The sequence below is a fragment of the Drosophila grimshawi genome, unplaced genomic scaffold (genome assembly GCF_018153295.1).
Source record: "Drosophila grimshawi isolate 15287-2541.00 unplaced genomic scaffold, ASM1815329v1 contig_311, whole genome shotgun sequence".
NCBI classification, from domain to species: Eukaryota; Metazoa; Arthropoda; class Insecta; order Diptera; family Drosophilidae; genus Drosophila; species Drosophila grimshawi.
Genome location: NW_025063098.1, coordinates 20050167 through 20077967, shown reverse-complemented (window position 1 = coordinate 20077967; position 27801 = coordinate 20050167). Strand labels below are relative to the sequence as shown.

Sequence of the window (27801 nt, the reverse complement as noted above, 5' to 3'; positions counted from 1 at the left end):
AGCAGTGGGGTATATATGTTTAACAATCTATAAAAATAAAAAATGTTGCTTTGCAGCTTTCTAAGTCAAAAATGATTTTGATTTCACTGATTATGGAATATCTATTTAAAGTTTATAGCTATCAAATAGTAGTGGAATTTCTAATGATCTCTTGACTTGTTCTCCATGAATCTATGAAGTTCTAAACTGTTATAGATGTTGATATAAACCGATAACACACCTATTGTTTTTTAAATAAATTTGTAAAAGAAAAAGTTGTAAAATTGATTATTGATTAAGTACTTGAAACAGTAAATATAGAGTATGGCCTAGTTTGGTAAACAAAGTGCAAAATAAATGTTTGCCTCATTGGTGCTGTTGTTATTGCTGTTGCTGCTGCTGCTATTCGAGCCATTAAAATATATAGTTAGTGTTATTGCTGTCAATATGAGAGGTTGGCAATGGTTCGTGGCAGACAAAAAAAAAACAACAGCACATGTCAGATAACTTGGCTTGTTAATAATGTTGCTGCTGGCTGACTGGCCAAGTTGCTGATGTGCATTCGTTGCTGATGATATTGATGTTACCATAATCACGATCTAATTTATTTACAAATTTGTGTTGAAATCATACGTTCGCAGAAGTCGTGTTTAAAAAGGTTCTTTATGATTTATGCGCACGTTGAAATACCAAAATGATTGCAACAAAATTTCTCACAGTCCTCAAAGATAAGCTGTGTATTTTATTGATTGGCATTGTCCAAAGGACGCAGTTGATCCCACAGCCAGGCGCAGCCAGTCCACATATATTCATTTTTTGAACCAGGCCCAGGAACCGCTCTTGATGCGCTAATTTAGATTTATATTGCAAAATCGCAACTGGCCTAATGCGTGATGTTGTTGCCGCCGCCAGGCCAGGCCGTGCCACATCTGCAACTAGCCACCCAGCATCACCGCCACAAAAGCATGCAGCATGTGCTCCATTTGTCATGCAGCCGATCGTGTGCCGCTTGCCGCAGCTGCGATTTTCACATTTTAAGTGTGCACAGCCAACCAACCAGGTGAGATGCGCCTTGGGAAAAGCTATGCAAAAGTTTCTGCATTAATCTCTTGCTCTCTCATTGCCGCCCGTAAAATGTTGATAAATTGATTCGATTGTTTGCTTCATAAGATGTCAGTGCCAACGAGCATCCAGAGAGCGAGAAAGAGGGAGATTGTACTCAAATAAACATATCAACATGATAAATATGCGACCTATAAGCAACTGCAGTTATCGGACAGTGTCCGGGGCTACACGCAAAGCGAAGGACAAGCGCATAAATCAGTTGCCTTTTTTAATCGCTGATTTCCGCTTCACTGGAAATGAAAACAGAGACGACAGCTACAGTATTACAAACTGGTTTTTTGGACCCGGCCATGTCACAAAACAATGTCAATGACAGACACACAAGCTTTTGGGGCAGCCCTCGTAAAATTTGCTGATCGATCAGAAAGTGCAGAAAGTACTAAAATTTGAATTAAACAAAATATATAATCGTAATTTGAAATTAATTACAAACCTAATCTAACATTCGTATTACGAACACTTTTGGATAACCCTAAAACAGCATTGAATTTAAATTAGAGTACATCTGAATCATTTCTGGTAGCAAAGCATTATTCAATAATAAAAAAATCATTGAATTTTAATTAGAATACATTCGAAACATTTCTGGTAGCAAAAGCATTCGTCTAATTTACACTGCACAAAACTGCGACTCATATTTTAGGCTATACAGTTGAATGTTTACTAAAAATTACATTTGTTTATTAAATCCACACATTTGAATTAACTTCGGTTTTTCTATTTTTGTTTTGTTGTTGTATTTAACGCAATCAATGCATACTTGCTGATGTTGTTGTTGTGGTTGTTGTTGCTCTTGTTATAAAACTTAAACTTTTACATAACCTTGGCCTCGGCGATGTCATCCAAAGGCTTGCTGGGTGGGGGAATCTTGTACTCCGTCTCTGGGGTCTCATAGATCTTCTCCTCCTTGGGCTCAACGACGGACACGTTGTCGGGCAGCGGCTTCTTGGGTCCAATCTTGTTCTTGGGATCATAGGGCAACATGATCTTGACCTTAATGCCAAGCACACCCTGGCGCAGCAGGACGTGACGTGTGGCTGTCTCGACATAGTCGTTGCATGGATCACCAGAGTGAATCATGAGTCCATCGACGAACTTCATCGACTTGGCGCGCTGACCACGCAGCTTGCCAGAGACAACGACCTCACAGCCCTTGGCGCCCGACTCCATGATGAAGCGCAGCACACCATAGCAGGCACGGCGCACAGCCAGACCTCCGGTCAGCTTGTAGCGCAGCGACTCCGCCTGGGCAATGGCGCAGAGGCCACGAGTGGCGACCTTCTCGGCGTACAGCTCGATGCGGCCCGTCTCGAAGTTGAAACGCTTCTGCACCATGGCGGTTAGTTCACGGATGCGACGGCCCTTCTCGCCCAGCACTTGCTGCGTCTTGGTGGCCATGATGATGATCTCAGTGCGGGAGGGAGTCACACGCACCTCAACACCGGAGTAGCCATCCTCGGCGAGCTCGCGAGTCAGGAACTCGTTCAACTCCGCCTTGAAGATACCGTCGGAGACGAACTGCAAATGGTGCAAGAAAAGAATAGCCAAATGTTAGTCATAACATATTTCCCACAGCCACAAAAAATTATCACTTGTCACAATTGATTCGGGATTTGTGCTCCACGCCAATTGAAGACGCCCGCGATTTGAGGTTAAATTTGGTTTCGTATTGTTTTTTGAGGCAGCTTCACTGTTTGCTCACACAACTCGATGCACAAAATGTGAACACAATTTGGGTGCACTCTTTGTACTAATTTTGAAAGCAATTTTCGTTTAATTACCTTACGTTTCTTCGAAATGTTTAGGTTCATGTTCATTTCATACGACTCGCACGGAACGTGGTCAAAAAGAAAGAAAGACAGCGCCCTGCTTTACCGATAACATGGCCGTCGCACTGCTTTGCCATCTCAGCGGGTTGCTCAAAATTAATATCGATGAATATATTTAATAAAATCGCTGCACTTATTTGTGTGATTCCTCTAAAAACTCTTATCAGGCGATTCCGCATGAAGAGCTTAGAAGCAACCATCATTTATATCATGACTTATTTCCAATATAACTTCAATCTTTACATTTTCTACATAAGCGAGTACTTCTTTGACTATCGATTACTTCAAATCAACTCTCTGCACGAAAATTGCACTAAATATGGACAAGTACCCGGCTGGCGTTCAAATCATATTGTACCACAACGTATTATCGATTTATTGGTATCATCGATAATTTTACAGCTGGGGAACAAAGCAACCAATTGCGTCTCATTATAAAAAAGCGAAAATAAATAACAAATCAAACGAAACGCAATTTCCAAAATGTCGGAAATAAAGGCGTTGGAGCACGCCACGCTAAAAGTGCCATACGAGATACTGAACAAACGCTTCCGCTCAGCCCAAAAGATAATCGACCGTGAAGTCGATCAAGTAATGAATGTTTCCCGTCAAGTGGAAAAGGCCTTGGACGCCCAGCAACCTCCAATTCTATCAGACATGACCAAGCTAGTGGCCAATGTTGAGCAGAAATTGCAGGTGCTCAAGCGCAAGGCCGACGAGAGCATCAACGATGAGCTGAACGTCACACAAATCTGCAAGCGCAAGCTGGAGCACCTCAAGGGCATAATCCCACGCAGCAATGGTGATGTTTGCCTGGGTTCGGTTGATCAGTGGAAGCGCATTCGACTCGATCGCTTGGTCATCGAGCATCTGTTGCGCATGGGTTACTACGAGACGGCTGAAGAGCTGGCAGCCCGTTCGGATGTGCGCCACCTGACCAATCTGGACATCTTTCAAACGTCTCGCGAAGTGGAGGACGATCTGGCTAATCACAGCACAACGAAATGTGTGCTCTGGTGCATTGACAACAAGTCAAAGCTGCGCAAAATCAACTCAACCATTGAGTTCAGCCTGCGTGTGCAGGAATTTGTCGAGCTGGTGCGTCAAAATCAACGCTTTGAGGCTGTCAAGCATTCTCGTCGCTACTTTCCCGCTTACGAGAAGACCCAGTTGAATGAGATCTGTCACGTCATGGCCCTGCTGGCCTATCCGGCTGACACCGATATCGAGCATTACAAAAAATATACAGATCCCAAACGCTGGGAGCAGCTGGTTCTTGACTTTCGTCACGAAAACTATCGCCTCTTCCAGCTGTCGAACACATCAGTCTTCTCAGCAGCCGTACAAGCGGGGTTATCAGCATTGAAGACGCCACAATGCTACTCGCAGACCTGCCGCAATCTCAACTGTCCCGTCTGTCAGGAGGATCTCAATCGGATTGCGCTCAAGTTGCCATATTCGCACTGTGTGCAGAGTCGACTCATTTGTCGCGTCACCGGCAAGCCACTCAACGAGCACAATCACCCGATGATGTTGCCAAATGGCCAGATCTATGGTCGGTCCGCACTGCAGAAGATAACCAAAGAAGATGGCACCATTACTTGCCCGGTTACAAATGTTAAGTTTACCAAACCCAAAATCGACAAAGTATTTATCATGTAAGCTGACCACACAATGTCAGCTCCCTAGATGTTGTTAAAATCAAATCCTTATACAGTAGTCGCTGGAAAACTTTATTATCGCTCAACTATCCTCAGTTCTGAAGCACTTATTGGATATTATGATTCAATTAATTTTCCTTCAATTGAATTGCCGTAAAAGACTGCCGTAATATGTGATTCGATGATCAAATATTATCGGCTTAATTTTCAAGCGATTACTGTACTATCATTATGTTAAGCAAAAGACTATATTTTGTATAACTCATATATATATATACGTATTTATTAAGTAGCGCTTCACATGTCAACAAGAACTGCGCATTTGAATTTCGATTACGACTAAATAATTCTTTCGTCCAGCATTTGCTTGGCGTCGCTGCGCCGTCGCAACTCTATTGATTTTTCGTGGCAGCGCTGTCGGTAACAGCAGCAGCAACAACAGCAGCAGCAGCAGCAGGAGTATGTCGATGTTGATTCATGCTGTGTGCAACGCGGACGACGTTATTTAATTCCTCCTAAGTGAAAAAAAAAACACTTCAAATATATCAATATAAATAAAGAAAAATCATATAAATAAGCCAAAAAGCGTAAAGCGTTTTCTTCTCCAATTCCAAATTCCTTTTGGATTTGCGTTGCCAATTTCAATAGCTGTTCTTTTTTTTTGTTGTCGCAGCTCAGCTGATAAAATGCCCAGGGAAAATGTGTGTAAATTAATAACAATTCGATGAATGCGCATCACAATAATTAACCCAGCGTCAGCTTCTTGTAAAAACAGCTGCGTATTCTATTCCCGTAACAATATCAAATAACAACAACAACAAACAGATACATATAAACACGAAATACGTTGCAACCCCCACGGCCAAACTTCCACAACACAACCACCACCACGTCTATTGACACCACCAAAGAATAAAAAAAAATAAAAGAAAAAACAATCCCATCTGTAATATAAAACCCGCTCGAGAGCATTTCGCAATATGGCATTGGATTTTGTGGCCACCTACAAAGTGCTCGTGCTGGGTGACTCCAACGTGGGCAAAACATGCATTGTCCACAGATATTGCGATGAGAAATACTACGACACATACATCTCCACCATCGGTAAGTCAAACGAGATGAGTAAGAAATATATGTAAATGTTGTGTGTCTGTGTGCGTGTGTCTATGTGTGTGTTTATCTTTTCTTCTTTTGCGTTCCCATTTAGGCATTGACTTCAAACAGAAGCTCATTAACCTAGATGGTGTGCCGATAAAGCTGCAAATCTGGGATACGGCCGGACAGGAACGTTTTCGCACACTAACCACAGCCTACTATCGCGGCGCCATGGGCATTCTGCTCATGTACGATGTGACCAATCTGGAGAGCTACAATAACTTGTCCTATTGGTTGCGCAACATACAGGAGAATGCCTCACCCGATGTAGTCAAGGTGCTGGCTGGCAACAAATGTGAATGCTCGACGACACAGCGGATGGTGGACAAGGATAGAGGTGAAAAGGTGCGTCACAGATTTGTAAAATAAAAACAGAATGGCAACATTTCATTTTCAAAAATAAGAGTATATAATTCAAGAATTTATAATTTCTGAACAATCATTGCATGTATATTTAAAAGTTTTCCATATGTGCGAAATTAATTAATATTATCTTATAAATAGAATCTAAATTTGTAATGCAATGCGTCATTTTCAGATTGCAGAAAACTTTGAGATGCCATTTTTCGAGGTCTCTTGCAAATCCAACATAAACATCGAGGATGCATTTTTATCGCTAGCTCGTAAAATACGCGAACAACGCGAACGACGGGTAAGTTAAAAACAAAATCTAATTTCATTTAATGTGTGTAACGTTTAAATTGCATTCTATTAATAGGGCGACAATTTCGACAATGACGAGAAGCAGGACAAGAAATCACCGGGTTCCAATGGTCTGGGCACCTTTAGTCTGGGCAGTCTATCCGGCGATAATCGCTGCACCTGCTAAGTCCTCGACAGCAATGCGTTCGTGTCGTCGCTGTAACCTGAATAAGTTGTCCAAAGTTTTGGAAGGCATTGTACAACTAGCAACAGAAATTCATGTAGCCAAGTTTGTGCATGTTATTACCAATAACAATAATAATTATGATGTGTAACGATAAAAAAAAACAAACAAATATTTTAAATGCATCAAAGCAGAGCAAAGAGAACAGTCAAGCCTATGTAAAACGTACAGAATGTGCATTTTTAAGATAGTCCAAGAATAGCATAAAAATTTTAGCATATTCGTGCAGATACATAAATAATAATAGTCGATTATAGTCGCGTCATGAATTCTACATTAACTAACTCGTGTACTCGATAAGCTAAATAAGTCTATATATTAAATATATATATATATGCAAATATATATATTGTATAGAAATCGTATATACATAGCTATAAAGTTCTACGCAAAATCTGAATGTAAGCCGCCTGTAACGATTAAAGTTACAATTACAAACTTTTAAAGTAAAGCAAATTTAATGTCTCAATGGACTTTGGTTTGCTTTGGATCTGATCAATTATACATACATATATATACATATATATATACATACTTGCATACGAATTACAACAAAACAGAAAACCAAAAAAAAACCCCAATTGCTCAATTTTAATTTCATAATATTCATGATTTATGCATAGCAGTAGCGCAACTGCTGTCAATCACAATCAATCGAACTGTCAATTACCACTGATGGCCTTATGATATCCTGGGGTCCATCTGTATATATGTGGCGCCTAGCAACCACAATTTGTCCACAACGAAGATACGTGACAATGTATCTCTTAGAAAGAGATACCAGTTGTAGTTGGATTTTTGGGCTGCTTTGACAATCGTCACGATTCACTTGGATGACATGAAAAAGTTTCGGAATAAAGCGAGCTCCTTGCCAATCTTCAATGGACGCATTACAGACGCAACCACATTGACAACAACATCGCTGCAGCTGCCACTGGTTGCTGCACAAAATAAGAATCCGCCCTCCTCTCGCAAACGTAGCTCCCGGGCCTTACCCACAGTTTTCACCATTACGGACGGCAACACAGGGGCACCTAGTACATCTCTGGCTGAGGCAATGTCCACAAGTCAAATGCCGCAATCCCCGGATCAACCGTTTCAGCAATTGATGGTGCCGAAGGAGCAGGAGGAGGAGCAGGTGATTCACATAGCCGGCACCGAGCTGGCCAACTACGAAAAGGTGCGCGTTGTCGGTCAAGGTTCCTTTGGGATTGCCATCCTCTATAGGCGCAAATTTGATGGTCATCACATTGTGTTTAAGCAAATCAATTTGAGTGAATTGTCGCCGCCGGGTCGCGATTTAGCCATGAACGAGGTGGAGGTCTTCTCCAAGCTGCACCATCCCAACATAGTCAGCTATCTGGGCAGCTTCATCAAGGATAACACGCTGCTCATTGAAATGGAGTATGCCGATGGCGGCACTCTGGCCCACATCATTGCCGAACGACAGGGCAAACAACCCTTTCCGGAACGCTACATTATTGCGGTCTTTGAGCAGATATCCAGCGCTATTAATTATATGCACTCTGAGAACATTTTACATCGGTACAAATAGTATATATTTATATATATCTAAATAGAGCGTTACATTGAGTTGTGTGATCTCTTTCTTAGCGATCTGAAGACAGCGAATGTGTTCCTCAACGGCCGAGGGATTGTGAAAATTGGTGACTTTGGCATATCCAAGATTATGAACGCAAAGATTCACGCACAAACAGTGCTTGGCACACCCTACTACTTCAGTCCCGAGATGGTAAGAGTCTTAAATCATATTTATTTTATATATTTTAAATTGCATAGGAATTTAAATACTTTGAAATATAAAAAAGGTTTACAAACAATATATATCTACCAAACTAAGGTTTCCCACAAGAGATTTATTTGCAACCTAGTAGAGCAACTTCTCAATCTAGAGGACCAGAATTAATCTACCGTATTATTTAGCTTGTTCAAATAATTATTAAATAAGTTTTATTTTCTCGTAACATTTCCAGTGCGAGGGCAAGGAATACGATAATAAAAGTGACATCTGGGCCTTGGGCTGTATTTTGGGTGAACTGTGCTGCTTGAAGAAGACTTTTGCCGCCTCCAATCTATCGGAGCTGGTGACAAAAATCATGGCTGGTTCTTATACAGCTGTGCCACTCGGCTACACTTCGGGATTGCGCAGTCTTATGGCCAATTTACTGCAGGTGGATGCGCCAAGGCGACCCACTGCATCCGAGGTATTGGTCTATTGGATACCCTTAATATTTCGCAGCCTAGGCAAGAATAAAGGGTGAGTCGTGCAAATGCATTAATTGAGATTCTTAACATCGTCATGGATTCCACTGGTAGTTACACCTATGAGGATAATGTGAGCAGCAATGGCTCTTTGTCAGCTGCACCAAATTCACTTTTTGCCAGCCGCAGTAATTTGGACATGGAGCTGCCCACCGCCCAAACAGAGACCAGGAAGCTGATGAGTGCCGAGACTGTTGCACCACATGAGGTTATCGAGAAGCGGTAAGCTGAATAATTGAATCCCAAATGACATCACTACTAAAATCATTTGTAGTTCTGTTCTGTACCAGTTGAAGTCATTTGGAAACAGCTTCAGTATGAGTCCCATACAACTGCCACCAAAGGCTTTCATTGTCTGTGTGGCGATGAGTGAGTCACATTTTGTGGTGATTAACGATGATGGATCAGCATATGCCTGGGGCGAGGGCACTCACGGCCAACTAGGTCTGACCTCGCTGGAGACCTGGAAGCATTATCCCGGTCTGGTGCAGAGTGTACGCAATTATCACATGGTCAGCGCTTGTGCCGGCGATGGCTTCACTGTATTCCTAACACAGTCTGGCAATCTGCTCAGCTGTGGCAACAATCTCAAGTTTGCTCTCGGCCAGGATGAACAAAGGGACTATTTCACGCCCAAGCTAATTGTTAAACTGGCAGATGTCCGCATCGAGCAGATTACGGCCGGAATGCATCACGTTATGGCCCTGAGTCGCGAAGGTGCCGTCTACGTGTGGGGCACAAGCTCCACGGGGGCACTGGGACTGGGAAATTACCAGCAACAACAGTAAATAATTTCTAGGCTATAGAAACTCTACATTCTCTAATTTTCTTAATATCCAATTCCGTCTTCTTCAGAAAACATCCACAAAAGATACTCTTGTCGCATGTGAAGAGCAAACCCATGCAGATATTCTGCGGACCAGACACTTCAGCCGTACTCTTTACCAATGGGGAACTGCATGTGTGTGGCAGCAATGATTACAACAAACTGGGCTTCAATCGTACTGCAAGGATCACAGCTTTTGTGGGTACCATCTAAATACAACTTACGAATATGCATTTGATTTCAAATATTGTATTTCAGAAGAAAATACAACTGCCTCATAAGGTGCTAAAGGCATGTTTCTCGTCCACACATTCGGTGTTCCTAATTGAGGGTGGCTATGTCTACACAATGGGCCGCAATAAGGAAGGACAACGAGGCATCCGGCATTGCAATACTATGGAGCAGCCCACCCTGGTGGATGCAATACGTTCCCGTTACATTGTGGTTGGAATATTTGCAGCACTTTCGAAATACAAAACGATTATTCAAAGTAATTAACATCCTTCATTTGCAGAAAGCAAATTGCAATGATCAGTGCACCATAGTTGCCTCGGAGGATAATATTATCACTGTGTGGGGCACCCGTAATGGTTTGCCGGAAATTGGGTCCAGCAGCAGTGCCTTAGGTCTGGAGGTCTGCAATCCGAATGCTGAAATGGAGCTGAGCAACAATACGGCTGCATTTACCAATTTCCTGGCATCGGTCTACAAGTCCGAATTAATTATGGAACCAGTGGATATATTGGCGTAAGATGAGTCTTTAGAAACCATCTTTTAATAAACTATATTATTATTGTTGTTACTTTTCTCCTTCCTCAGGCTGTACTCATCTAAGGAGCAATGTGAACGTGGATACTATGTCCAGGTGAATGATGTGTTTCCTCTGGCACACAGCGTATTGGTGATGGTAGAAACCACGACACCACTCATATCCTCCTTTGAGGGATAACTTTCAAAGACTCGCCTTTTATCTTATTTCTTTTATTAATAAAAATTAATGAAAATATTTTGTGACATTTACTGGTAGTAACCACGTTTACCCGCCTCCTCCACAATTGTTTGCACAGCTGCAAAGGCTTCACGGGCCGTTGGCTCAATTTCCTTGGCCGACAGGATGAATAGTTCCTCGCTTTCCGGCGGGCCACGCAGCTCAAACGTAAAAGTAATTGGCACCTTTAGCTGGCTGTGGGCCCAGTCTTTTGACCCACCACTGGAGGGATATATTGTCTCAAAAATACTTCCACTCTTATAGATGCGTCCAGTGAGCGATTTGATGCGTTCCGCTGCCAGCTGACCAATTGCCTTGAGATCCGCATAGTTCTCGACGCGCTCTGCCGTGTGACCATAGGGGAACATGATGAGCTGGGAGTAGCTGTGCAGTGATAAATAGGTACGAATACGTTCCGGCTGGGCATGTGTCTCCAGGAACTGGATAATGCGTTGCGTTTCCACCTCACTGGCCGCGGACGGTCCAGAGAAATCATATTTACAGGGATTGCCACTGGCGCCCGTGGTGTTCCAACTAAGTGGAAAGTTGCGATTCAGATCGACGCCGCGACAAATGCCAAAGAGATTGCGGTTCTTGCGCCACATGCGATCCCCCGTGAAGCTATAGCGATAACCATCCGGATTGACAGTGGGAAAGATCAACCAGTTGTGGGCGCGGGCCAAGCTCTGCACCGAAGGATCAGTGGAATGCAGCAGTTGCTCAATAAAATATGTGGCAGTAGCTGGTGCAATCCACTCGCGTGCATGGATGCCACTCTCGATGAACACGGTAGTCTGATTCTTCTCACTAGCAAAGGCAATTTTCACCCCCTTGATCGGCAGTCCTTGAGTGCTCAATCCCATGTCCAGCATAGTTACCACCTGGGGCTCCTCGCGGGCCAGTTTCTCCAACCAGTCGTAGATGTTGTCCAGATGAAAATAGCGCTTCCAGTCGAACTGATCCGCCGGTGTGCTCTCTGGCGCCACCTCCCGATAGTTAGCGTCTATCAACTCCTGGAAATTGTAGTTGAGTATACGATGGCTCACATTGTAGCTCTGCAGAAGATCATCGAAGTCGGCCACCTTAGGTGCGGCCACCATAATCGTGAGCTTCTGACCAGCGACACGCGCATGTCCCATAAAGCTGCATGAATCACTAGCCTCCTCCAGCGCCTGAAATACCTGCACATGTTTGGCAGTGGCCAATTCCACATTATATATTCGCGTGTAATCGTAGCGTGCCTGTGCCGCAGGACTTCCCCCCAAAGCACATTGATCCGACCTGGTGCAGAAACTAGCAGCTCGAGTGCCTGAACTGGCCAGAACCACACACAGCACAAACCAGAGAAACCACATCTTCACACTCGAGCAAGCGAAAAACAATTGGATGTTGCCTTATCAATATCACCTTTAAGAGCAGCTTTGATTAAGATTTCGCCTACACAAATACATGCATATTTTAATGTATGTATGTGTGTGTGTGTGGTATAAGTGAAACAGAATGACAAAGAAAGAATAACAAAAATGGGCAGTGAGAAAAATATTCTAATTTGCTTCTTTTGTTTGACATGGAAAGAGACTTGAAATGTTGGAAATCAAATTTTCAATCGATTACCAGACAAATTATTGAATGAACACATTTTATTTTTTGAAATGAAGTTGAATAATTCAAGTAATTAAAATATTTAAATATTTTTTTTATTTATAATTCAAAGCAATAATTCATGAATATATTTGTATATTTTTTTTTAACGATCAATCTGAATTCATTTGAATAGCGAATCCATCCCTGCTGTCAAATATTTGGTCACACTGTCAGCTGCTTCTTAATAATAATGATTCTAATGGAGTCACAATTTGATAATACAGAGTAAGTTCGGTGGAACCATCTCAATTCGGGCACTTAAAATAATATTTATGACAGCGAAAACTACTGGAACCGCTCCTCGAGAGCTGCCTTCAGCTTTGATGACGAAGATGACATCGATCTGGGAGATGTTGGCGCCAGAATTAGCTCAGGACCAGCGAACCAAAACGATAAATGGGACAATAATGCAATATTCAATGACGACACCATTTCGGAGGCCAGTTTCGATAATAGTGCCGCACTGGGAACCCTGAATCATCTCTCCATCAAGGCCATATTGAGCGATGAAGCACTCAAGTTGGTTTTGCAAGAACAATCGCTGGACGATCATGTCATGCCCAAGGGCGTTACACCCGAGGAAGAACTGAAGCTGATGCGACGTCAAATTCAGAGTACACTGTACAGCCCCAATCTGGAGGCGACGGCTCAGAAACTGCAGCACGGCAAAGTAGCGCCGCTGGAATTGTTCAAATCACTGCTCGAGAAGCAACAATTGCTGGACACGCTGCTGGCTAATGGCGGCGATGCAGTAATTGGAGTGCTGTTGTTTCTCAAGCGCACGCTGAACACCAACCAGTTTCATAGTATACTACAGCAGCGACCCAAGGCGTTGGAGCACTATCTCAGCTATCTGAATCAGAGTGGTGACATAAGCCTCTACATTGAGATGCTGCAGCGTTTTGGGCGTCACCAGGAAGCGGCTCTCAGGCAGTTTCAGGCTGCCCTGGCATGCACGGATGTTGTCACGCGTAAACAGCAGCTGAAGCGTCTCGTGGATGCTTATGCCACCGCCGGCGTGGGCATCATTCCACTCTACGAGCAGGTCTTTCATGCAGCACTCAAACTGCAGTTGGTCAAGGAAAAGGAAACCATTACCAGTGGGCTAAGTCAACAGCTTAGCGACCAGCCGACGCCTATTGAACTGCTCTATGTGTGCTGTGCCCAGAATAAGAACTGGAAGGAACAGGATATGCTCAAGCTCACCTCGCCCCAACGGTTTGCCGCCGATCAGGAAATCTCATCGGCCCAATACGAATGGACTGCGCTCAATGAGCGAGCCCATGCCCAAGCCTATGGCGACTTGGAGTGCATCTTTGTGCGCGCACCCACATGGCATTCGCTCAAGTCGAAGAAGTTTCACATCAGCTTCGATTTGGCGCTGGCCGTGCAGCGTCTATTTGAGCTGCAGGCACCATCAACGGTGCTGCAATTGTTTCTGTCCAAGATGAACAACAGCACCGAAAAGTTGGCACTGGCGCAACGTGTCAAATGCGTCAAGGCCGTCATCGATGCTATGGTGAGCATGAAACAGCAACAGGAACTGCAACAATTAAAGGAGACGCTGCCGGACAGATCCGAGGAACAGTTCTATTGTGAAAATGCGCTCAAATCGCTGCAGAGCAAACGCTGGACAACGGACAATATCAAACTGAAGCTTTAGCTAGCGACGCCACAAGACTTCTGTATAAATGTATTGTTTTTATTATTTTGTTACTAATCATATGTATACACATATCATTATTATAATATTACTTTATGTATTAAATAATTGCAAATCACAAGCTGAATATCAATTGAAAATGTTTGCCTACACACATCGGATTATGATTAAGGATTAGGATTCGGATTGGCATTAGGTTGTAAGGTGAACCCGCTTAGATCGAAATGATCTGTGAGCATCCCTTGTGGGAGGGTGTTTGTGTTGGTATTTTTGTATGTGTGTTCGATAAACATTTTTATTATATTTTTATTGAGTAAACAAAAAAGCGTGTAAAGCCAACAGCAAACAAAGTACTACAAAAATTAAATTCTTTAAACAATTTGTTTGCCTTAAATAGTTTCCTTAAATAACATCGCTATAAAAGCTATTCATATAAATATGCGCAGAAAACCGCAAACAACAATTATGTAATTAAGTATAAACACGTCTGGGCGGTTAATAGACAATAATATGTAATATTTACTTGTGTGTGTGTGTGTGGTGTATGTGTGTGTGTGTGTGTGTGATGATGTAGTGGATACAGCAAACAACGCCATTAATGATCTTTGGTTTCCTGCTCGAACTCACAACAAATCGTAAAAACTTTAAATTACAACCAAAAAAAGAGGGGAAAAAACACAATCAACTTTCAACTTAAGCGAGTTGAATGAAAAAATAACTAAGAAAATTCAAAGCAAGAACCATAAGTCCTTTGACCAACACCATGGCCGATGGGCCCATTGCTAATTGCTGGCATTGGCATCGTGATCACAGTAGCTGAGCAGTCGCTGGCACAGGATCGTCTTGAACTTGACCGTGAAACTATCGAAAATGGCATCGGTGTCCTGCAGCGCACTCGCCGACGACTGATCGCTATCCGCCGCTGCAATCAGCATCTTGAACTTCTGATTGAGATTCTGTTCAAGAGCCGAATTGTTGTTGTTAAAGTAAAATACATATGCTAGCTCCAGCAGATAGTAATCCAGATCGGCCATAAAGTAACGCTCGCATTCGAGCATATCGAATTTGCGCTCCAAAAAGTGCACACACATGTGATAGATAAGATGCTTGAGATCTGAGCGATGCAGGGGCACATAGCCCGTGTCCTTGCTGAAGTACTCGAATAGCTTGAGGGTGCGTTGCGCAGTATCGCAGCTGTGCAGGCACAGCTGGAATGCCTCCACGAACCTGAAGTTGAGCATACAAATCCTAATCCGATACTCGTTACGCTGCGCACGAGAGCATTCGCCGATTTTATCCGGATTGTACAGCCCATGGAAGGCGTATAGGCAGTAATGTATATAATGGCGCAACGGCTGCAATGCAGCATTCCCATCGGCGCCGTCCGAGCTGGGCGTACAGGTGCTGGCATCGTCTTCATCGCCGAGCAGAGCGACGGCATGGCTCGTGCCAGCCGTCACAGCCTGATTTGGCAACGGCACATAGCTCTGCTCCTCCGGCGAATAGTCCAGATCCAGCGAGCTGTTTGCATCGCCCAATTGTGGTGCATTGAATGAGTAGCTAGCATCGTTGTGGCTTAGGTTCTCCAGGCTGCTCAGCATATCATCCGAATCTTGGCCAGTGGCCGCCTGCTCTGTGCTTGATTTATAGTTGAGCGTTGCCGGCGAGTAGCGATGCTCAAAGCTAATATTCGCCTGCTGCAAGAAGTGCGGCTGATAAGGCGGCATTACCTTCAAGTAGCGCACTGGCTCCTGATCAAATCGAATGCGTGGTCGTGGTAAATTGATCTCCACAGGCGCCTCAACACACTGTGTCTCGAAACGCATTAGCCGTTTGGTGGTGGGCAGACATACGACGCGCTGCCGCATACGATCCAGGCTGGCGCCCAAATCGCGTCCACACTGTCCGTTCGAGTTGCCACCAAAGGCCTTGACAATGTGATCGGTGGTCATTACAAGTGTGAAATCAGCGCCGCAATCCACATACATGGGTCTCTCGATGCTGTCGATGGGTGATGGCTTGAGCACGGCACGCCGATCCTTATCTTCGGTGCCCAGTTGATGCTCAAGATTCTTGCCCCAAGTATACAATGTGCACGTCGACGATATCAATGCGAAATGAAACAGTCCGCTGGAGATCTTTAAATGGTAAATGTTGGCAATTAAATAATCACAGAAGCTAGTAGGTAGAGGGAGACTGACTTACCTGGAGTATTTGTCCAGCCACCTCGCTTGTGTCTACTAGATGTGGCTGCATATGTTCGGTCGGATCTGGCTCGCTGGAGAGCTGTGCAGCTGAGACTGATGCTGCCGCTGCTGCTGCTGCTGCTGGTGCTGTCGGCAGTGATTCTGTGTTCATACTCGTAATATTTTCGGTAGCATCCGATTGCACAGCTTCATCTTGTGTGGACTCTTTGGTTGTGTCTGCAGTGGGTTTGGGTACAGCGCCAGCAACAACCGCGGCATACGAAGTAGTTGGCTCCACCAACACGCTGTTATTACTGGTCGCTGGCAGCAGTGTTTCCTCCAGCCGCCTGGTCAGCATTTCACGCTGATGATTTTCCTCCAGCTTTTGCTTGGCGTTGGCACGTCGCTTAATTTGATTGGCCAGACGCAGTGCTTGTGGTGAGCTGCCCCAAGTGTACATGCGCTCCTCCTCATCTACAACTAGCTATAAATGCAAACGAATGAGTCAAATCTATAGGGCATTGTTATGATTTTGCACTTACATTTGTAAAAAATTTCGTGTGTATCAGTCTTAAACTGCAGTCACCAAAATCCAGGCGCAGCGGCAGACTCGACTTTCCCTCTGTCTGTGCCTGATCCGGCTCACCAATGCCCAGCTGGCCAAAATGATTGGAGCCGAACACATAAAGCTCGTTGCAACTGCGATTAGCCTCTGCGTAGTTGTTGCTGCTGCATGTTGCCTGACAAAGCACCAAACTGTGCGCATGACCAAGCGATATTTGTAAAATTTTCTATAAGTATTCAAAATACAATAATTTTTTTTAGTGAATTATTCAATATATATTAACTTGATACGCACCTTGTACTTAAAGAAACTGACTAGTGTTGGTGTTGCAAGGTTCTCGCAGTTACCATTGCCCAACTGACCATAGATGCCCCAACTATAAGAACACGATTCGATTATTTTCATATAAAATGATATTCCCATTTCAATCTTTCAACTCACCCCCACATATAGAGCTTGCCGTCTGCAACGGCTGCATTGTGATATTGACCCGCCTCCAGCATTGTTATATTCATGCCATCCAAAGCCGTCACGAGCATGGGTTGTAAAGCCATTTGCATGTGTTTTCCAACTCCCAGCTGACAAAGACTGTTGTTCCCCATCGCATACAGCTAGAGGAATGTTGCAAATTCAAATAACCACCTAGGGACAGTGCCACAAAGTACTTACGCCATTATTTGTCAGGATGAGAGTATGCTGACGTCCGCACTTGAGCGCGTGCACTACCAAATTAAGTTGTGCAAGCAGGTCCAATGATTTCACAGCATGTGCGGGCTCCGGTGGTTCTGTGAGATATATATAATAATGAACATAACGAAGAGAAATTGAATGGAGCACAGTATGAAAGCTCACCTGTTGATTTCTGGGCACTAAAGCAGCAGGGCACGCCGCTGGAACCCCAGAAATATGCGACACCATCTACCACACAGGCGCAATAAGCGCAACCAGCTGAGATTGGCTTGAAGCGTGATGATTCAATGGCAAACTAAAAATCACAAAATTATTTTTATAAGTTATTAGATAAGATTATTATTTGCTGATCTTCTGATCTGGCACTTGCCTGATTGTCCTCGTAGTTGATGCGAAAATTTGACAAAGCATTTACAATGGAATCGTGCTTGACGCGCTGAGACTCCATATGTATAAGCACGGCCAAATAGGTTTCGATTAGGCACTTGCAGAACTCAAATATATGTTCATTATTGTCATCATTGATTGAGCTGCCGCTGCTGTGCGAAATAATTGGACGAAGTGCAGGTGCAAACGGATTAAGCTGCATTGAAAGACGCTGAAAAATTCCAAACGTAACTTTGAATTTTCGATTAAAAAATGGGAATATATCAAATTGTTTACCTGCAGCACACAGGGCCTGATATGCTCCAGCTTTTCCTGTATGAACGTAAAATAGTCCATTGACACAAGAGGCAAATATGTGATGGTCTCCATAAATATGCATTCGCTAAGATTGTACAAACAGACATTGAGCTCATTGTACCAGCCAAATTCCTGGGCAACAACGCTGACCAATGCATTAAAGGTGTCCAGACAAACACCACGCACTTTCGCCAATATGATAGCTGCCGAAAAGAGTCCACTCTGACAGAGGACAATGCTCGTCATATTGGTATGGTATTTGGTATTGGTCACCAAAAAGTTCCTGAAAGTTAATCAAAAGATATGTTTATATACGAATGGTTATAGAAGGCAAATCAAATTAAACTTACCACAATGGCAAATAATTTTTATCGTTGACAGCCTTCTCGGCCAGCGTTATTAACAGCAAATTGGCCAAATGAAACTGTGATGAGGGTGACATTTGCAGTGCACTAATTGATTCGTCGACACCGTAGTGATAGTCGCTGCATGAGACTCCACTATTAACCACAACATCCAAATCTTTTACATTCATTGGCAAAATGTCGCGCACATCCTCCGAATGGCGATAGGTTATATCCGATTGGATGCTCTTCAGCAGAGGATGACACAAATAGCGCGATCGCAGCAAGTATGATGATTTCAGAGCCATAGCACTCAACTGCATCAGGGCATAGGTGTGTCCATACATGGCCAGCTTGAGAGCAGTTCGTATTGGCTTCACTCGTGCCGCATTGTATGTGATCAACGCCTGAGTAATCTTCTTGCGACGCAACAAATAATCTCCGGCAAACTCAATGCAGTGCTCATAGGAGAGATCGAACGTGTTGCAAAACTCCCGACACTGATTCCATTCGCTTATCAGCGCTGCGTCCAAAAACAGCTCAAATGGTTCTTTTCTGCGAAACCAAAAAAAAAGAAAGAAAAACAGACAAAATTGTTAAATTATTAATAACAAGATTTACAAAATACGCACTTCAGCTGTATGGTGTAGACATTTTTGTTGGTTATGACATAGCATGGATCATAGTTGATTTTGGGAAACTCTGCCTGCATAATCTCCATTTGGCGTAACGAAAACTCATTACTTATATCGGTTGTCTCATAGAACTGCACGTAGTCCATCGGTGTGTGTATGTCCTTGATCTCGAATGCCTTTGCCTTTTCCTCCTTGGTGAGTGTTTCGATATTGCTGTTGCCGCCGAAACAGCGCACTTGTGCCATCTGATGCAAATGAAGGACAGTCTCCTGCTCGAAGCGAAATAACGCTAACTGTGCCTGATGATTGAAGCGCTGCGTGCAAAAGTGTCATACACAATGAGTATCTACTTGGAAGTGGGTGGGGGGGTGGAGTTGTTTAACACTTACATCATCATCGGTACGCAATGAGGCCATGGCGCTGCTGATGACGCTTACCGCATTGATGGCATTGGTGGGCATTTCGCTTTGATCGATACTCGATGCGCTTGTGGTCGTTGCACTCGTCTCATCACTCTTGTGGCTAGTATTGCCCGCCTCCGTCTGCTCCAACTTCTCAGTGTCTGCATCTAAGCTCTCTTTCTCAGTGTTCGCCACTAGCGGCTCCTCCAGCGATGATACCGCTGTCGAACTGGCTGAATCGCTGCGACTATTTAGATCCACATATTGTATTCCATACAGAATGTTGGAGCTAATGAGTATTTCCACACAATGACTGGGTATTTTGTACAAAAACAAGGGCTTCAAATTAATATCGATGCTGTGCACCGTCAGGCTGCAACTGTTGCTGTGCAATGCGCTCAGCAGATAAGTGCTACGCAGGTTCTGTATGGTATAAAATGATCCGTTTGTATTGCCCAACGGCTCTGGCGTGACCGACGGCGAGTCCATTATAGCAAACGTGCCCATATTTGTCTCAGGCATAACTGCAAGTAAATAACAACAAATATTTTACAATATATCACTGATCTTAGCCGTAAAGGGATGTTTTCTATAGTAGTAGATATCGGATATAGTAGAGTCTATATCTTAATTCGTAAGTCTGATTGGGATTAAGGCGTCATTTGAAAGGATAAGTTTACAAAGAAACCGATAGCCAGACCGTCAGACTGATATGACAGTAATTATGCTGAGGCGCAGAGATCAATTCATATTTTGGATATTTGGTTATATAAAATGGGGGCAATACATACATTCATCAATCTTTTGCCGCTGATCCGACAAACGCATTTTGATGGCCTGCAGCTTCTTGGAGCCGAGGCTTTTGAGCGAAGCGAGGCGTGCACGTGTCGCCGGCAAGATGCCATCGAAGCTATTGACGGCCAGCTGCTGCTGCTGAAAACGGACTCCGGTGCTTTCGCTGTAGGATGGCGGCGATGGCGGCATTGGCGCATTGTTGGCATCACTGGGTGTCGGCGCACGTGGCGGTGGTTCCGAGGCTGCTGCCGACACAGTCGTGGCAAGTGAAACGGTTTGTGTGCTTGGCGCAATTTCATCACTGGCTGGTGGCGCAAAAACATCCTCCTCCAGCTGACTACTGTCCGAGGCCGGATCAGAGCTATTGCTTTGCCGTGCATCGTTCCCTGCTACGGTCTGATGCTTTGAGTGCACGGACATGACAATTTGCCAGGCGCCTTCGCGTGTGGTGGGTGAGCTATCGCCAGGATACACATACATGATGGCCTTCTGCTCCAGCAATAACTTGTATTGTTCCTTTAGCGACGATGTAATCTGCAGATAGATAGAGTACACATGATTTCAAAATAAGTGCACTTGTTTGTGGATAACTGGTGGGAGCTTACCAGCAACATGACTCCATCGAAGGTATTATCCTTGCAGATTGTCAATCGCACCACGGAACCATTCTGAATGGAAGTGCTGGCGATCATTGGGCAGTTGGGACTGAGACCCACAAAGCATATGGAGCCATCTGAGTAGCCGATGATGGCACGATTTAAGCCATTATACGTCTTCCACCAAACCACAGACAGCGGATACGGACACGTCTTGGAGGCCATAAATGAGGCAGCCATCACTTGACTGTTGCCCGTCGCATCGAAGGGAGCTGCTGGCTGTGGAGCGGACTGCTCGCCAACTGCTTCGACCGATGGACCATTGGCCAACATATGCTCGGGCACCTCCTGACCCAACGGCTCCTCCTCCAAATTGTCAGCCTCCGCCTTGTCAAGCTTAACATGCTGCAGTTGTTCCGCCAATTGTTCGACATGTTCTTGCTGTTCGTATGCTCTTTCGTTGCGTGCCGTCGAATGATTGGGACATTTCTTTGAATTGGGGCATTCGTGTGGACCCACAAACGGTATTATGTAGGATGTCACCTGTGTGGTGCTGTACAGCGAACAGGCGGCCAAACTGTAGGTTTTGTCGACCAGCGCCAGAGCGGGCACAATATGCAGTGTGTTGTCGAAACCTGTTGATATATATATATATATATACACATAGGTTGGGGTCCGAGTATGGTATGGTAAAGAAACAAACTGGGTTCAGTAACACTTGCCCCGCCCCCCTCCCAATTGCTGCTCAAAAGCAGCTGAATCAAAACAAAATAAGCTACAGAAAATCAATAATGTTAATCGCGCACACACACACAAACACCTACACATACACGCCGCACACGCGACAGCACTCAGCAGCAGCATCAAAGTAATTTAAGGCTTTACTATGTTGCTACCCAATCCCCAATGCCCCATCCACAAGCTTAACTCCCACGTACTGTCCAATAATGTACTTACAGAGGACTAGCAGCCAAATGCCAGCAGGATCGAAGCAGACGTCGTGAATGACACGATTGGTGCGCCGGAACCAGGTGATCATCTTGAGCACCTCCTGGCCGCCGCCAGCGCTGATGTAGCGCAGCACAATCTCATTTTCCTCGCTGACCAGGCACAGGAATTGCTTTTCATCGAAAGGTGTGACGGTGACGGCGGATAGCTTACAGCTGAAGTTCGTAATCAGCGGACGAAGCTCAAAAATTTGCAAATCTTTGAGCTCGGCATGCACATGCACCGCCATCACTTAAGTGTTTTTGCACGCTGGTGGCTGCTCGGACCTGCTTGTAGCGTTTCTTTTTTGTTGCACAAATCAAATTTTAATTTTTTTTACAATTGCCATGTTTCCATGGCAAACATTTTGTTATCGCATTTACAAAACTATCGGACATATGCGATAAACAGTGAAAGCATTTACTATCGAAGTTTTTGTTATTAAAAAACTTATCATTCATTTAAAACAAAAATGTATTCTAAGCTGATTTTGCTGCTAAAATAAAGACATGTGATAAATGTCCACACTAAAATTCTAAGTCTTTTTTTTGTTATAAATCTTTGAATTGCCATTCATATATATATAGTTGCGGTGATAATAAAACTAAACAGATATGTAGTATGGATTTTTAAATTCTTATGGAATGAATTGAAAGAAAGTTATAATTTGCTTAAAGCAAAAAATTCTTTCAAAACAGTGTTGAGAAATAAGAACATTTTATCAAAAGTTTTGACAACTCGGAACTATCGCTACTTTGTAATGCAGCCCTACAATCAAAAATAACGGCGCGCGGAAAAATCTGGCGTCGCTTCATTTTACAGATCTTCAATTGATAATAGGAAATTAAAAGAAAATAAAAATTTGTTATGGAATCGCGTTTGCCAAAGCCTACGGGTCTGAAAAGGCCCACGCCAGCAATAAAGCCAATTTTACCAACTGATCGAATAAAGGCGTCCACCAACAGCATCAGTGCAAATACAACAATGCAGCCTCTTTCCAGAGACTTGCAGAACATTCCGCAAGCAATGAGGCGCTTTGGAGGTAAGTTTTTAATGCAAAATGCACGCACTGATTGCTGATTTTGAGTATGATTAACAACCTGTTTGTATATAAAGCACGCGCCGCATCTCCTGAGGCATCGAGTGCAATACAGAATCGAGTGAAATTGCGACGCAGTCGCTCGGTGAATGACATTAACGAATTACGGCGAAATAATAAGCGCCCAGGCGCACCCAAAATGCCAAGCATACCATGCAAATTCCAGCGATTTGGCAATAGTAGCACAACATCAAGTACGAGTATGACCGCGTCAGCAACAGCATCAGTTGCAGTTACGCGTGTCGCAACTGTGCCAGTCAAACGTCCCCCTCCAGGAACTACAACAACAACAGCGCGTACATTGCTGCGTTCGACTTCGACACAGTCGACCAAACCTAAAGCAGGCGCGGGTGCGGGCGCAGGCGCAACCGGGAGCAGTTCGACAGTTGCTGCACCAAAGCGCATTGCTCCCTACGATTTTAAGGCGCGCTTTCACGATTTGCTGGACAAGCACAAAGTGCTAAAGGCGAAAAATGAGAAGCTACTGGACGACATGACCGACCTGGAATCGCTACCCTCGCAACTGGAAGAAACGCAGGATAAACTCATTGAGACCCAGACAACGCTGAAGAACACACTGACCCATAAGGAGTGCCTGCAGCGTCAGGTCAATCAGCAAACCAGTAAAATTGAGACAATTACTGGCACACTAGGTCGCATCAATTGTGAACTAGATCTGCTAAAGACCACACATCAGGTAAGTCCAATCGGTTAGCTCAATATTAATTCCGTTAACCAATGCAAATCAATAATGCAGAAAATGAAAAGCCAACATGATTCGCTTTCCGCGGAGGTATTGGAGCAGCGCGATCAGATTGAAATGCTCATCCGCGAGAAAGAGCAGCTAACTGCCGAGAGAGACATATACAAGGAGCAGCTCTTCCAATCGAACATGGACCGAAAGGAGTTGCACAACACCGTCATGGATTTGCGTGGCAATATACGCGTCTTCTGCCGTGTTCGTCCGCCACTGGATTATGAGTTGTCTCGATTATCCTGCACTTGGACGTATTACGACGAGGCTACAGTGGAGTTGCAGAGCTTGGATAGTCAGGCTAAGAACAAGATGGGTCAGCAGATATTTACCTTCGATCAGGTGTTCCATCCAAATTCGCTGCAAGAGGATATTTTCGCATCAGTTGCACCATTAATTCAATCCGCTTTAGATGGGTACAACATATGCATATTTGCCTACGGCCAGACGGGCAGCGGCAAGACATACACGATGGACGGTGTGCCAGATAATGTGGGCGTTATTCCACGTACTGTCGATCTACTGTTTGAATCGATCTCAACCTATCGTAAAACGGGCTGGAAATATGAGATTAAGGCGACATTTTTGGAAATCTACAATGAGGTACTTTACGATCTGCTGAGCAACGAACAAAAGGAGATGGAAATTCGTATGGCCAAAGGTGCGAACAAGAATGACATCTATGTGTCCAATATAACTGAGGAAACTGTCACGGATCCCAATAATTTGCGCCGGCTCATGGACTTGGCCAAAGCGAATCGTGCCACGGCATCCACAGCGGGCAATGAGCGTTCGTCACGTTCGCATGCGGTCACCAAGCTGGAGCTTATCGGCTACCATGCAGAGAAGGACGAGATGTCGGTGGGCTCCATCAATCTGGTCGATTTGGCTGGCTCAGAGTCGCCAAAGACCAGCGTCCGGATGACCGAAACCAAAAACATAAATCGTTCCCTCTCGGAGCTAACAAATGTTATATTGGCACTGCTTCAAAAGCAGGATCATATACCATATCGTAACTCAAAGTTGACACATTTGTTGATGCCATCGCTTGGCGGCAATTCCAAGACACTTATGTTCATCAATGTGTCACCGTTTCAAGACTGTTTTCACGAATCGGTCAAATCACTGCGCTTTGCCGCATCCGTCAATTCGTGCAAAATGGCCAAGGCCAAGCGGAATCGTTACTTGAACAATGCCTCAGCGTCCAGCAACACCAGTTGCTAAAATTAGCCACTGAACAATTCACATTCACGTTTTTAATGATGTCTGCCGACAGTTTTAACATGTATATTCCCTTTTTATAAATTCACAATACGCACCTAAATTTTTTGTGTTATCACGTAAATTATAAATGTAAACTAATAAACTTTGAACAAATACGGATTGGATTTTTTTTAGTTTTTACACGGTGCCCACTGCTTGACGCACTTCAATCGGAATCTTCTCCACCAGCTCTGTGTGATTATCTCCTGAGCTGGCGAGAACTCCCCGGCGATTCACATGTTCCACATCCGCATTGTATTCATAGTGTTCGCCATTGATATTGGTTAGGGTGCCGCCGTTTGCTTCCAGCACCGCCTCCGGTGCACAGGTGTCCCACTTTTTGCAGCCTGGCGTGGCAAATACATAGGCATGTGCCTTGCCCTCCAGCAGCTGGAGCACCTTGAAGCCTGCGCCGCCCACCTTAAGTACTTTACTGGCATTGAACACATCGACAGCCCTCTGATGCAGCGCATTGGAATGTGAGCGTGTGGTAGTGATGATGAATTCACCAGCTGGCGGCTTCACACTTGTAAATCCTCCAGTGCCCAGACCCTTAAGGCCCCAAATTGTGCGCCCGAGCTCACCGCTGGATTGCTTATAAAATGGCTGATGAATAATGCCACCAACAGCCGAGTTCTTTATGGCGATACCAATGAGAACAGTGACATGTTCCACATGGCCTACATGGAATTGGTGATTAGTATTAATTTGTTTGAATGGGTCAATCACCCAAATGGTGCGTACCTTGTGTGTATTCGGCAGTGCCGTCTAAGGGATCCACCCAAATCACAAAATCTTCGGGCTGTGCATGTTGCCAGTCAGTTGGGCAGTTTTGTTTCAGGAATGCTTCGTCCAGTTCACCGACCAACCAATCAGCACACACATTCAAATCGGAGCCACCCTCCTCGCCAATGATTTGAATGCTGGGGAACTTCTTCGCTAACGAGGCAATGATGCAACGTTGGGCAGAACGATCTGCCTCCGTTTGTGGATCATTCATGCCTTTGTCCACAATGCCGAGATCTCCCTGTTTCAGAACGTCGCGTATGATACCGCCGGCGCGTTTCGCCGTGTTGATGGACAATGCCATGATGCGCATAATTAGTGGAGTGCTGCTGGCCATTTTATAGTCTTGACTCTTTCTAGATGTGTGGAATGGATAGTTTTTCTATTCTACTTTCTATTCACTTTGCTTTCGTTGAGAGAACACAAACCAGCTGTGGCCATCGCGGTTAAGCTAAGTACGCAGCTCAATGTCTTTGCCAGCAAAATTATATAAGCAAAATTATAGCTAGCTTATAATAATGGATACATCGGGTTTCCAGATAAGATAAATATTTGTCAATTTTTATCACCTCTAAACTTAAAGAGTTACAATTTTCGCATAAAAACTTACTGCATTTATTGTCGACAATTTGGTTTTATGATCAGCATACTGTTCGCCAGCTCGCCTGGCCATATGGACCGAGGTCTGGCAACGCTGCGGCGCATGCAACCTTTGGACCATTCTCTTTAAGTTAGACAATATACGCTGCTGGGTCGGTCTAGAAGTAAATCTTACGATTAATAAAAAATTATAAATATTTTTATATTATTGATTTTTCTCAAATTAGAATATGGCTCGTGTTTTGGTTGGAGTAAAGCGTGTTATCGACTATGCCGTCAAGGTGAGCATATCACAAATATAGAGAAAGAATGAAGAATTGCCTGTTGCTTCCTCTTATCACTTGTTGAGCTTCGGTTTGCGTAATACTTATTATTTTTGTTTTATTACCAATTAAGTAATTTCTTATGTTGTTCCGTTAATTTAGGTGCGCGTTAAGCCCGAGAAAAATGGTGTTGTCACCCAGGGCGTGAAACACTCAATGAATCCCTTTGACGAGATTGCCGTCGAGGAGGCCGTCAAGTTGAAGGAGAAGAAACTGGCCACCGAGGTCATTGCAGTGTCCGTGGGTCCCACTCAATCGCAGGAGGTTATACGTACTGCCCTGGCCATGGGTGCAGATCGCGGTGTTCACGTTGAGGTGTCGGCGGCCGAATACGAGCTGCTGCAGCCGTTACATGTGTCCAAAATACTTGCCAAGCTGGCACTTGATGAGAAGGCAGATCTGGTGATACTGGGCAAACAGGCGATCGATGATGATGCCAACCAGACAGCTCAAATGACAGCCGCTGTGCTCGACTGGCCACAGGGCACCTTCTGCAACAAGATAGAGAAGACGGATGCGGGTTTGACCATTGTCCGTGAAGTCGATGGCGGCCTGGAGACGATCAAAACCAAAACACCAGCGGTTCTGAGCGCTGACTTACGCTTGAATACGCCGCGTTATGCAACATTGCCTAACATCATGAAGGCGAAGAAGAAGCCATTGAAGAAGGTGACTCCCAAAGATTTGGGCGTTGATACAACGCCACGCATTGAAATTGTCTCCGTTGAGGATCCGCCCGTGCGCCAAGCTGGCGCTGCTGTCGCCGACGTAGATGCTCTCGTTGCCAAGCTAAAAGCTGGCGGTCACGTCTAAGACCTCAAATCAAATTGTGTAAGCGAAATTCTACGTTATGCAGTTGAAATAATAAGAAATGTGCATTTATCTAGCCTAGATTAATTGCTTATTTGATCGGCGAGTTTTCCCCCTAGCACTTTAAGTCAAATTAATTGTCTTATTTTGGTATCTGTCGTGTCCAGCCTTAACGAATAAATTGAAGTGATTGAAGTAAGCACGAGTCTGCCACAAGGTCAGCCATTGAACGATTCCGTCAATT

At 44.3% G+C, this 27801-nt stretch overlaps 10 protein-coding genes across 11 annotated transcripts; 6 read left to right on the top strand and 4 right to left on the bottom strand.

Annotated features, from left to right (window-relative positions):
- Window positions 1-1763: 1763 nt before the first annotated feature.
- On the bottom strand, window positions 1764-3000 carry LOC6567734 (40S ribosomal protein S3). The gene is made up of 2 exons (XM_001993607.3): window positions 2886-3000; window positions 1764-2622 (listed from the first exon to the last, which is right to left on the bottom strand). The coding sequence occupies exons 1-2, from the start codon at window positions 2919-2921 to the stop codon at window positions 1918-1920; spliced, it is 741 nt and encodes a 246-aa protein (XP_001993643.1). The 5' UTR covers window positions 2922-3000; the 3' UTR covers window positions 1764-1917.
- Window positions 3001-3297: 297 nt separating this feature from the next.
- LOC6567735 (E3 ubiquitin-protein transferase MAEA) lies at window positions 3298-5174 on the top strand. Its single transcript, XM_001993608.2, has one exon. It carries the CDS (start codon window positions 3417-3419, stop codon window positions 4593-4595), a length of 1179 nt encoding a protein of 392 aa, XP_001993644.1. The 5' UTR covers window positions 3298-3416; the 3' UTR covers window positions 4596-5174.
- A 25-nt stretch (window positions 5175-5199) lies between these two features.
- On the top strand, window positions 5200-6955 carry LOC6567736 (ras-related protein Rab-8A). The gene is made up of 4 exons (XM_001993609.3): window positions 5200-5698; window positions 5802-6094; window positions 6288-6401; window positions 6468-6955. Exons 1-4 carry the CDS (start codon window positions 5575-5577, stop codon window positions 6576-6578), a joined length of 642 nt encoding a protein of 213 aa, XP_001993645.1. The 5' UTR covers window positions 5200-5574; the 3' UTR covers window positions 6579-6955.
- Window positions 6956-7288: 333 nt separating this feature from the next.
- LOC6567737 (serine/threonine-protein kinase Nek8) lies at window positions 7289-10750 on the top strand. The gene is made up of 9 exons (XM_001993610.2): window positions 7289-8180; window positions 8250-8388; window positions 8630-8913; window positions 8973-9140; window positions 9193-9702; window positions 9774-9942; window positions 10003-10188; window positions 10259-10491; window positions 10564-10750. The coding sequence occupies exons 1-9, from the start codon at window positions 7474-7476 to the stop codon at window positions 10691-10693; spliced, it is 2526 nt and encodes an 841-aa protein (XP_001993646.1). The 5' UTR covers window positions 7289-7473; the 3' UTR covers window positions 10694-10750.
- LOC6567738 (zinc carboxypeptidase) lies at window positions 10710-12193 on the bottom strand. Its single transcript, XM_001993611.3, has one exon. It carries the CDS (start codon window positions 12085-12087, stop codon window positions 10762-10764), a length of 1326 nt encoding a protein of 441 aa, XP_001993647.1. The 5' UTR covers window positions 12088-12193; the 3' UTR covers window positions 10710-10761.
- A 349-nt stretch (window positions 12194-12542) lies between these two features.
- On the top strand, window positions 12543-14179 carry LOC6567739 (vacuolar protein sorting-associated protein 16B). Its single transcript, XM_001993612.3, has 2 exons — window positions 12543-12601; window positions 12656-14179. The coding sequence occupies exons 1-2, from the start codon at window positions 12567-12569 to the stop codon at window positions 14037-14039; spliced, it is 1419 nt and encodes a 472-aa protein (XP_001993648.1). The 5' UTR covers window positions 12543-12566; the 3' UTR covers window positions 14040-14179.
- On the bottom strand, window positions 14163-22269 carry LOC6567740. The gene is made up of 15 exons (XM_001993613.3): window positions 21893-22269; window positions 20945-21570; window positions 20336-20873; window positions 19533-20068; window positions 19141-19457; window positions 18515-19063; window positions 18144-18447; window positions 17851-18078; window positions 17643-17775; window positions 17460-17575; window positions 17232-17401; window positions 17085-17166; window positions 16768-17016; window positions 16245-16709; window positions 14163-16177 (listed from the first exon to the last, which is right to left on the bottom strand). Exons 1-15 carry the CDS (start codon window positions 22170-22172, stop codon window positions 14822-14824), a joined length of 5949 nt encoding a protein of 1982 aa, XP_001993649.1. The 5' UTR covers window positions 22173-22269; the 3' UTR covers window positions 14163-14821.
- Window positions 22270-22619: 350 nt separating this feature from the next.
- Window positions 22620-25154, top strand: LOC6567741 (protein claret segregational). The gene is made up of 3 exons (XM_001993614.3): window positions 22620-22964; window positions 23039-23718; window positions 23779-25154. The coding sequence occupies exons 1-3, from the start codon at window positions 22790-22792 to the stop codon at window positions 24997-24999; spliced, it is 2076 nt and encodes a 691-aa protein (XP_001993650.1). The 5' UTR covers window positions 22620-22789; the 3' UTR covers window positions 25000-25154.
- Window positions 25017-26254, bottom strand: LOC6567725 (3'(2'),5'-bisphosphate nucleotidase 1). The gene is made up of 2 exons (XM_001993615.2): window positions 25783-26254; window positions 25017-25718 (listed from the first exon to the last, which is right to left on the bottom strand). Exons 1-2 carry the CDS (start codon window positions 26159-26161, stop codon window positions 25177-25179), a joined length of 921 nt encoding a protein of 306 aa, XP_001993651.1. The 5' UTR covers window positions 26162-26254; the 3' UTR covers window positions 25017-25176.
- Window positions 26255-26532: 278 nt separating this feature from the next.
- On the top strand, window positions 26533-27787 carry LOC6567726 (electron transfer flavoprotein subunit beta). 2 transcript variants are annotated; one of them, XM_001993616.3, is made up of 3 exons: window positions 26533-26588; window positions 26652-26705; window positions 26850-27787. In XM_001993616.3, the coding sequence occupies exons 2-3, from the start codon at window positions 26655-26657 to the stop codon at window positions 27558-27560; spliced, it is 762 nt and encodes a 253-aa protein (XP_001993652.1). In that variant the 5' UTR covers window positions 26533-26588; window positions 26652-26654; the 3' UTR covers window positions 27561-27787. The 2 variants fall into 2 exon arrangements, with proteins under 2 accessions (XP_001993652.1, XP_032596207.1); XM_032740316.2 differs by having other exon boundaries at window positions 26549-26576.
- The last annotated feature ends 14 nt before the right edge of the window (window positions 27788-27801 follow it).